This window comes from Hippocampus zosterae, chromosome 2 (genome assembly GCF_025434085.1).
Source record: "Hippocampus zosterae strain Florida chromosome 2, ASM2543408v3, whole genome shotgun sequence".
NCBI classification, from domain to species: Eukaryota; Metazoa; Chordata; class Actinopteri; order Syngnathiformes; family Syngnathidae; genus Hippocampus; species Hippocampus zosterae.
The window spans coordinates 24,349,819-24,360,894 of record NC_067452.1 but is presented as its reverse complement, the minus strand read 5'-3'; the positions used below and the strand labels follow the sequence as shown (position 1 = coordinate 24,360,894).

Below are 11,076 nucleotides of genomic sequence, written 5' to 3'. Positions count from 1 at the left end.
TCAGGTGCCTCTTTGCACAACCTACACCTTGGGTCTTGTCTGGTGTGGTATATCTGGGCCTCGATGGCTCTGGTGCTCAAGGCCTGCTCCTGAGCAGCCAGGATGAGTGCCTCTGTGCTGTCCTTCAGGCCAGCCCTCTCTAACCACTGATAGGACTTCTTGAGATCAGCCACTTCAGTTATGGTCCGGTGGTACATCCCGTGTAGGGGCTTGTCCTCTCATGATGGTCCCTCTTCCAGCGCCTCATCTTCTGTTCCCCATTGTCTGAGACATTCTCTGAGTACGTCATCCGTTGGAGCCTTCTCCTTGATGTATTCATGGAGCTTGGATGTTTCATCTTGGACAGTGGCTCTCACACTCACTAGTCCCCGGCCTCCATCCTTTCGGCTTGCGTACAGTCTCAGGGTGCTGGATTTGGGATGGAACCCTCCATGCATGGTTAGGAGCTTTCGGGTCTTAACATCCGTGGTCTGAATCTCTTCCTTTGGCCACCTTATTATTCCTGCAGGGTATCTGATCACTGGCAGGGCATAGCTGTTTATTGCCCGGGTCTTATTCTTGCCATTGAGCTGGCTTCTTAGGACTTGCCTCACTCGCTGGAGGTATTTGGCCGCAGCCGCTTTCCTTGTTGCCAGTTCGAGGTTGCCATTGGCTTGTGGTATACCAAGGTACTTGTAGCTGTCCTCAATGTCTGCTATTGTTCCTTCAGGGAGTGAGACCCCTTCAGTGCGGACTACCCTTCCTCTCTTAGTCACCATCCGACTACATTTCTCAAGCCCGAATGACATCCCGATGTCGCTGCTGTAGATCCTGGTTGTGTGGATCAGGGAATCTATGTCCCTTTCGCTCTTAGCATACAGCTTTATGTCATCCATGTAGAGGAGGTGACTGATTGTAGCTCCATTTCTGAGGTGGTATCCATAGCCTGTCTTGGTGATTACTTGGCTTAGGGGGTTCAGTCCTATGCAGAACAGCAGTGGGGAGAGTGCATCACCTTGGTATATGCCACATTTGATGGACACTTGGGTAAGTGGCTTGCCATTGGCTTCAAGTGTGGTTTTCCACATCCTCATCGAGTTCGCAACGAAGGCTCTTAGGGTCCTGTTCACCTTATACAACTCCAAGCATTCAGTGATCCATGTATGTGGCATCGAGTCATAGGCTTTCTTGTAATCAATCCAAGCTGTGCACAGGTTGGTACGTCGGGACCTGCAGTCTTGTGCGACTGTTCTGTCAACCAGGAGCTGATGTTTGGCTCCTCTGGTATCTCTACCAATGCCCTTCTGTGCTTCGTTCATGTATTGATCCATGTGTCCACTTATCTTAGCCGCAATGATGCCTGACATGAGCTTCCATGTTGTGGAGAGACAGGTTATTGGCCGATAGTTGGATGGGGCTGCACCCTTCGAGGGATCCTTCATGATCAGGATCGTTCGCCCTGCTAGGCGCTCATGGAGTGCTGTGAGTTTCTTTAGCCAGTAAGTGTGGACCATGTCCGGGCCTGGTGCTGTCCAGTTCTTCATATCTGAGACTCTTTCCTGTATGTCTGCCACTGTTATGGTAACCGGGTTCTGTTCAGGGAGGTTGCTGTGTTCCTCTCTCGGGGTCACCAGCCATTGTGCACTGCTGTTATGTGCAACCTCCTTCTCCCATATGCCTTTCCAGTACCTTTCAGTTTCCAGTCTTGGTGGGTCAGCTCTGTTGTTAGGACCCTGCCACTGAGCGTACACTTTTGCAGGTTGTGTTGCGAACAGCCTGTTTATTCGTCTGGCCTCATTCTCTTTCGTGTACCGCTTTAGGCGACTGGACAAGGCTTGGAGCCTTTGTTTGGCAGTTTCGAGTGCTTCAGATATGGTCATCTGGATGTACCTCTCGGGTATCGGCCTTTTCATCACACCTCTCTGGGCCTCCGTCAATTGACTCACATCTTTCCGGGCCGCCTTGATCTTAGCCTCCAAACGTCTTTTCCATGGTGGGTAACGTATCTCATGGCTTCCATGGTTGCTCTTATAGCCCAGAGTCTCCAGGATCACTGATGCTGAAGCGTATATCAGCTCATTGGTTTCTGTGATCGTTACGGTAGGGATCGCCCTCAGTGCTGCATTCACACTTTCTATGAGACTTTCAGATGGTACTTCACATAGCCGTTGTAATCGGTTTCTAGGTTGCCCAGCTTTCATTCTCGCCATGATCTTAGCTTTCAGGTCAGTTGCTGCCTCGCTCAGCATTTCATTCATTGGGGCTGGCCACCCAATCTCATCATCTGCATTGATTGGGGCTTGCCTCCCAATCTCTTGTATGACCTCCTCCTCTGATCTGGCAGCCTGGGGCCCTTCACCATGGAACCTGCGTTGTACCTCATCAATCTCAAGTTGTGACAGCAGTTGCCGTTTGTGGATGTTGGAACACTGAGCTACTAGTTGTTTCGCGGTCAACCGTGACTGTGGGTTTCGAAGTAACCATTTAGCCCACATTCTCTGCATGTAACCCCTCTGACTAGGGTTGCTTGAGTAGTAGCATTCCAACAGAGCCATGTTATCGCATCTCGCCCATCTCCGCTTTTCATCAAGGTGCTCTGGTTCCCCAGCACCTGACGCCGGGCGACGTCTGAGCCGGCATGTCATTCGTTTTATTGTCTCTCATCATGTTATGAGGTAGGCATTAGCGTGAAGGATCTTGCCCAAGGACCCACACTGGATGGTGTTATGTGCTCATTTTTGCCCCAAGCGGGATTCGAACCACCGTCTCCCGTATGCCAAACCGATGCCTTACCAACTGAGCTATCCAGCCGCTATATATATATATATATATACGGTAGTCCAGTGGTTAGCACATCGACTTCACAGTGCAGAGGTACCGGGTTCAATTCCAGCTCCGGCCTCCCTGTGTGGAGTTTGCATGTTCTCCCCGGGCCTGCGTGGGTTTTCTCCGGGTGCTCCGGTTTCCTCCCACATTCCAAAAACATGCGTGGCAGGCTGATTGAACACTCTAAATTGTCCCTAGGTGTGAGTGTGAGCGTGGATGGTTGTTCGTCTCTGTGTGCCCTGCGATTGGCTGGCAACTGATTCAGGGTGTCCCCCGCCTACTGCGCGGAGACAGCTGGGATAGGCTCCAGCACCCCCCGCGTCCCTAGTGAGGATTAAGCGGTTTGGAAAATGGATGGATGGAACTGGCTCATGCTCATGGCTGAGCAGGGCATGTCGGCGATAACGATGCGCTGATTGGCTCCTCTGAACTTAAGGTGTGCCCATACATAAATGTCACACATTCAAAATGGATGATTGTGTCAGGAAACAGACGCATGCGCGACGCCACAGTGTGCTCACAGCTTCAGCACAAGCACAGGAGAGCCGCACACAGACAATTAGACAAAACGAATCGCGGGAGGTTTCAATTGTGTGCAGTTTTGCTCCCGTCTACCCGGGGATCTTTGCAGCTGTTTAACAGCAGAACACCGCAACATGGTAAATGAACATCCCAATGGCATGCTCAAATAATATTTGCATGCCTCAGACATTGTATTCACCTATAGTTGAAGAAAAGCACTTTGCTCCCTTGTGTCGGTATTTAAAATGGTTCTTAACTCCTCTTCTGATATATTTTTCAGTGATTTCAAAGGGGATGTGAATTGTACAAATGAAAAGGATATTTTTGTTTTCATGTTTAGTATTTATTTTGGTAAAATTAGTATTTTGTTTTTGTTAAATTAAGGGAAAAAGACAACTACTGTTTAACAAAGTTAAAGTAAAGATGTCTTATTTCCCTAAAAGGGCTATTTCTATTATTAAGCAGGCACAACTTAACAAAATAATAGAGTTCCTCTGCCTCAACACAATACCTCCTTATTTTGCTGTGTACTGGCAAAGTGAATAATTGTTATTTTCATGCACCCCATTATTGGTTGGTTGTGAAGAGCGTTGATTTGTATAAGCTTGGCTTGACCATACTAAATTGGCATATAGCCCTGTTCCCCATGACCGCCGTGCATGGGACCGGACCTTGGTCTTATAAAAAAAAAAAAGTGGACCTACAGCCTTTCTAGTTGAGGATTACTGTTCTACACCATTTACTGTACCTTCATCTGTCAGGCGCAGGTAAGATAGCTGCGTGAACTGTGAAGCTAAGGGTTGACGCACCTTGCATCATCCGACTAGGACCTGACATGGTCAGTGCAAAAACGACAGTTGGCCACTCACCCCTGCACATTGGGGAATTTAGCATCAGGACTCGTTACAATGTGAACTGTAATACTCTTAAATTGTTGTTCATTTAAGTTTTTTTTGTGATGTAAATGCACATTTGTGCATATGCACTCAATTTTTGGAGATATACCGTAAATAAACTTTTCATCAATCATAAATGTGATTGATTTGTTGAGTTATGATGAGTGAAAACAGGTTTCATTGTCACTCCACTATATGAACTGTATGACTTGTTTTATGGCCAGTGTTGGAAGGATAACATATTTGTGATAAATGCTTCTGTAATCGGATTATACATTTTCTTTCTGTAACTGTAATGGATTACAGTTCCATTTTTCGAGTACTGCATCTTGAATATATACGCCTGGTACATACCGGTACAATCCGTTACTTCCCAGGCCTGCTTCACTTGCATGAACCAAGCAATGACTTAACGTGACTTGCTTGATATTTATTCACAGTAACTTGGGAATTGATTTGGACTTGAAGGTTACGACTTGAGACTTACTTGTGACCTGCACATATGTGACTTACTCCCACCACTAGTTTTCAGTCTCGGTAATACAATACTGCAGCAAATGTACGCGCTGATGCTCATTAAGCGCACAACTACTCTTTTCAGCAGTGAAGTGGAAAGATTTCACATCAGAACAGTGGAAAGACTGATGTCAACAGTTTGTGTTTACTTTTTCTTTGGCTTTTTTTGTTTTCCAAACCCACCTCAATTAGTGCAAGACAGAATGTGGAATTTTATGAATATTTTAAGTATCTATACTGGATACTCGTGGTAGCATGGTGACCCCACAGTCCTGAGGTACAGGCTTCAAATCTCAACTCAGGCCTTTCACTGAGGACGTCGCATGTTCAACTTTTGCTTGTGTGGGCTTTCTTTTCGAGTATTCAGGCTGCTTAACACCTTCCAAAAACATGCAAGTTTGGGTGACTGAAGACTTTAAATTGTCCACGAGTGTGAATGGTCTTTTGTCAATATTATTGCACAGTTTTGTCTCACCAGTGAGTATGTAGTTGCCTCACTAGTAAGCCAAAAGAAAACATTAGTCATAAGACACAGTCAACAGTGCGCTGAATTGTCTTACTAGTCAATGTACAGTACTAGTTCAAGTGCAGACAGTATTAGGACCTTATGCTGGATATCAAGGATTTCGAATGAACACTCAAACAAACGGTATTTACCAAGGCTCATCCCATGTGGTGACGGATCCCTGCAGACACCTTTCTCACCACTAGAGAGAGTGCTGCCATCCTAAATTGGACCGCGCTGGGCAAAGCCAAGCGTTGCTGAGGACGGCTGCGCCAACCAACCAAAGTTTGACCTACTTACACAGGATGTTTGAGAAATTGATTTTCAAAATAGGAGGTTTTTATTTTTTTAAAACCCAAATAAAAATAAGATCACACTGCGTTATTGCAATGACAGCGTTAGTGCAATCCCTGACATAATTTTGTCCAAAATTTACCACAATTTTGTTCATTATCATTAATTTCTATTTTGCTTTGAATTTTGTACTTTAAATACAATTAACTCCTAGGTGTGATTGTGATCGTGAATGATTGTTTGCCTATGTGTGCCCTGGGATTGGCTGGCAACTGGTTCAGGGTGTACCCCGTCCGTCTATTGCCCAAAGACCGTTGGGGTGGGCTTCAACCCTTGAGCGGATTAGAAAATTGATAGATGGATGGACAGTTTTTAGAGTTAGGCATTGCTATTCTTTTTCACTCTAGTAGCCTTAGTCGTATTTTGACATAAAGTTTTTTAAAAAATTGTGATCGATTTTTACAATTATTATTTTTTTAATGTATTTGGCTGAAACATTTCCTCACGGGGGCGGCCCGGTCGTCCAGTGGTTCGCACGTCGGCTTCACAGTGCAGAGGTACCGGGTTCGATTCCAGCTCTGGCCTCCCTGCGTGGAGTTTGCATGTTCTCCCAGGGCCCGCGTGGGTTTTCTCCGGGTGCTCCGGTTTCCTCCCACGCATGGCACGTTGATTGGACGCTCTAAATTGTCCCTAGGTGTGAGTGTGGGCGTGGATGGTTGTTTGTCTCTGTGTGCCCTGCGATTGGCTGGCAACTGATTCAGGGTGTCCCCCGCCTACTGCCCGAAGACGGCTGGGATAGGCTCCAGCACCCCCCGCGACCCGAGTGAGGATCAGGCGGTTCGGAAAATGGCTGCATGGATGGATTTCCTCAGGGTGATGGCCACGTGACTGGAATAAGTTCCATCACTTTTTTAATTCAGTCATTTAAATTTTATTTCCTTTAGAAAAATGTTTATTTTAATTTTAGTTATTTTATCAATTTTATTCACTATAATAACATTGAAACACATTCAAAAATGGGGGATGGCAGGGAACAATTTGCCTCTTCATTCAAAGAGCATCAATGCATCATAGCCTACATATTTTGTGAATAAAAGTGATTTTGAAGCATGCCTACTGATGTTTGTCATGTTTAATGAAGAGATGGGGCGAGAGATACGGACAGTGGCTATTTATTTATCAAAAAAAAAAAAAAACAAGTTTGCTGCTTTCATTCCAGATAAAAATTATAATCATTTTGTTGTGAAAGCCTGAACAGAAACGCTTGACCACAAACATGTTGCAGTTTGAGCATGTTCAGCATTTCTTTACAACAATTAAAAAAACAAAAAACGTTTGCGAGAGTTACAATTTTTAGCAAACATCTTTGCAATCTCTTGCAACCTTTAACGAACCCTGGTGAAAACCCACCATTCGCTAAATTTGCCAACCCTCACAAGCCATCTTAAATGAACAGTATTTTGACACCAGTTTTCAAAATGGCTTTTTTTGAGCACGTCAGGTTTTTGAGACATTTTTTCATTTTTGTTTGGTGGTTTGCTTGCACAACACGGATTTACCAATTTGTCTTAGTTTCCAATTTAAGGAAAAATTGTACCTGAGGCCGAACCTACCCCTTCAACTCATAAATATTGAACATTATTCCTAAATATATAACTATCATAAATATATTGCTGTGTTAAACTGTACACTTTTGTTTAATTATTATGGTGATTATTATTACGAAATTAACTCAATGTTAGCGACGGACAGACGCATGCTCTAGCTGTCTGAAGACAGTGTCATGAAACTCCACGCTAGTTTTATTTTAAAAACTCCCACCGGAAGTGAGATATGATCTCCCTCGTGTTACCTCCCTCGTCTTCACAGTCGTGCTCGGAGCCGGAGAGGGTCAGGGGGGAGGAGATGCAAGGGAGTGGAGCAAGACGATTCCGGGAGGCGCACCACAGAGTGACCACTTCAGCGGCACCATCCGTGGGCAGCTAGCCCCATCAATGGTCTTCCACCCGGGACGTCCACTGCCACTTTTTCGCCGGATCGGCTTGTCCGCTGCGGTCGCGGAGATGATCACGGTGAGTCCGCGTCTTGCTCTCAAGTGAGCCGCCGCTTTGCACACACCATGACAGACCGACGCGTGTAATACAGAGTGTCCAACACGCACGCACACGTCCCCGAAGCTGGTTGTACCTAGCCGCCTGGCGACTCCCCGTCAAAGTGGAGTGAATGACATAGCTGGAGGCCGCCATTCTTATGCTGCTTGTTGGCAAAGGAGACGCGGCCGGTGCATGTTTTTCACTCAGACGCTCAGAACAACGTCAACGCCATCTGCGTGGCCGTTCGGGCTGTTGTGTTTCTTGTTGTCACTCATCACAGACGCGCGCCTGCAGATTTAAGATTTTTAATAACACACGAGTCAAAAAACACCTCACTGGACGTCACTTCCAGGGCAGTTTGTAGACAATCAATTGCAACGAATTGATGCCGAGGAATGTGCAGCAGCAATTGCATGTGTCGCTGTCAGCAATATGGAGGAGAATACCGATGCATAATACCGAATCAAAGAGGCTAAATGTCTGCGCGCGGCGTCTCTGTGTCGGTCCACCCGCTGGACCAACGGTCCCCGCTATAGTTGTCACATAGGCCATGCTGTTATGTAACAAGAAGCCGACGCTGTGTGAATGCAGTCCCGCACAACACGGCCTGCGCGTGGCCTTTTTTTCTCTCTTGCATTTCATTTACATCACATCATTCGTGTGTTAGACTTGAACGCGTCCGAACAGAATGAGACATTAATTTCCCCGCAGTTCGCGTGATTATTTGGAACATCTGGACGGCAGCAAAAGATGCGCAGCCTGGCTTGGGCATCACGTCGAAAATGGAGCAAGCTGCTTGATGAATGACTTTGTGTGCGTGTGTTTGTGTGTGACGCGCGCGCGCGTGTTTGTGTGTGTAAGGGGTAAGGGAATTAGCATCAATGTAGCGGCAGTCCCGTGAAAAATGGCCCCTGTAGGAATACTCAGTCCCACGCCCTCCCTTATCCCCCACCCGTCCACCTCCCAAGCGAGCTCCACGCTCACAGCGACCACCGCGACGCGAGTGGGTCCACGCCAGTCGACCTTGTGCAGGGGAGAGGAGGGAGGAAGACAGGGAAGGTTGAAGGAGGGGGGCGGGGGTCTCCTTGAATCTGGTCGATGGGGAAGAGGAGGAGGAGGCATTGGACGTGCCAGAGAAGGCGCAGGCAGGCAAGATGGAGCGAGCAAATGCTATTTTTGCTTCATCAACGCAGCATGCTCCTTCCGGTTCAAAATGCAGGTCTGCAGGCCTGATAACATCAGCCATCGACTGTAGGTGCTAAGACCGACAGATGTTTTCTCCGTCAGTGCACAGTGAATTCACTCTTACATTCATTTAACAGATAATCGTGGAACACACTTAAGTTTCAATTGTCCTTTTGTTATCATTCTTCATTAAATCCACCATACACAGCATTAATGTGTTGTTTTACTGGTTGGACTAAATGGTTGACTGGCCAGTGTGCATGTGCAGACCGATTAGTATGCTGATCCACCAATATTTTTTTTTGTCATAGAGACACTAGAAACGAGACTCTCAGTCACAGAGTCGTTTTAGCAGACTGGAGCTTTTGTGATTTTAAGGATGTGCTGCAGGGCCCACATATCCAGCCGTGCTGAACATTATCGACTACTGCGATATTCATTTTGACAGAGTCCTGTTGTTTTGTGGCATTTATATGCATTTATTACTCTTCTTTATCGTCAGTTGTGATAACAGACTTCAAGTGCAAAGTACAGTTGTTCTCTCAAAATGCATTAGCCAAAGGAGGATCTTTTTTTGCAAAGGATCACAATGCATCGATTCATCTTAAACAGGGATGGGCAAACTTTTTGGACCGAAGATCGACTTTTGATCAACCAACCTCCCGTTACTGCGCACGAGCAAGTCAAGTCAAGTAGAACTTTATTGTCAAATGCGCTGTATGTGCAACATACAGCACAGATTAAATTTCTTCCTTCTCAAACAGACAAGACAACAAGAGGAGCCGCTGCGGGTGCCCGCGCCCCAATCAAAAGAACAGTTAACATAAAATGACAAAATAATGCAACACAACACATAAGACACAGTCGTGCAATCTTAACCACTTTTCCTGCATACACTTTGTTGTTTGAAGATGTTATAGATGAAAGAGGAGCCAATCAAAGTGTCCTTTTCACCAGTGGATCAAAGACGACATTCTGAATGATTAGGGTGCAGTGTACATTAACACAAAAAAATATATTACTAACATGCACAAAGACACACAAATGGTTGTTTGTTTGTTTTTTCTCCTCTATACCCCTCGCGATCGACTTGGGACCAGTCGATGAAGCGGTCGGTCGTGATCAAGTTAATGGGCACCCCTGATCTCAAATTTACTGAAGTAATCATCTGTTCTGGGTGACCCCAATTATTTCTCTCACGAATCTGTGTTCAAATGTAACATAAAATGAGGGACTGACAGTTTTTGTATATTCAAATGATGTTATTTTTTTCTATTGTCAGAGTAAAATGAAACCAACTCTAAAAATTTTGATTTTCACAATTTCCAAAAAAAGTTTGGTATTGCCAGTTTCAAAGCATCTGTATTGAAATTAGAGACTAGTTCAACTTTGTATTAACCTATATTTTTTTTACGAGGAAGATGAAGATGGAAAAATGTTGAAAGAAATTTTGGCTGATGGGTGGTATTACCAGTAAGCAGCACCGATTTTTGCCTAACAGTGCAAAAGATGTACAGTAGAACAATCTAAACTAACAGAGTGAACTCTTTGATAGTCTTGAGTGTTTCTGCAGGTATGCAAGACACCAAATGAACAAATTGCTTCCTTGTGAATAATGAAGACGAAAATGAGAATTAGGAAGTTATGATGCTACATCTGCTTAACATCATTGCTACTTGCAAATGTGCATGAGAAATGCCAAGATGACTGCGGTTTTAGGCTCGGTTCCAGTGGTGGCTCGGCTCGGCTCGTTATTCACTGTGTATCATCAGCATTTTAGGCTGTAATCATTATTATTTTATTCCCATTCCATTGGGGTGTCCATTATATATGTATTTTGGCTTTTTGTGTGCCGGGCTGGTCCCATTCCCCAGCGGAGGCCAACTGTCCAGTAAATAAAGAAGTAGGCTTGCCCACATCTGATCTTTTCAGCTCTGATTTGTTGCTCATGTGTCAATGCTCAATTAAGTCTTGCTCTCTTTCTGTGTTTCAATTTCTCCTTTAGATCCAGAGAAAGCCGTGGAGAAGGGTCTTCTCGCAAAGTTTTGTGGTTTGATCAGCATCTCGGGCGCACTTGGAGACCAGGAGCTTTGTGGCGCACGTTTTGACCCCATCAAGTCACTCCCCTTGTGCCGCCCTGCAGTGTGACTTCGTATAAATGAGTGAGACAGCTGCGGGGGAAAGGGCGGGGACATGTACCAGAACCCCAACAGGTAAGATACCAACGCAATCGGGAATGCATTTGAATCGTACTTATTTG

General features: G+C 45.5%; 1 protein-coding gene across 2 annotated transcripts in view; it reads left to right on the top strand.

Moving 5' to 3' along the window:
• Positions 1 to 7,403: 7,403 nt before the first annotated feature.
• LOC127595514 (adenylate cyclase type 6-like) overlaps positions 7,404 to 11,076 on the top strand; it is a 36,653-nt gene continuing 32,980 nt past the window's right edge. The window contains exons 1-2 of one of the 2 annotated variants that reach the window (XM_052057084.1): positions 7,434 to 7,610; positions 10,822 to 11,029. In XM_052057084.1, the coding sequence (XP_051913044.1) occupies positions 11,010 to 11,029 (20 nt within the window). In that variant the 5' untranslated portion in view covers positions 7,434 to 7,610; positions 10,822 to 11,009. Of the gene's footprint in view, positions 7,611 to 10,821; positions 11,030 to 11,076 lie in introns of both variants that reach the window. The other variant, XM_052057085.1, reaches the window with a different exon arrangement.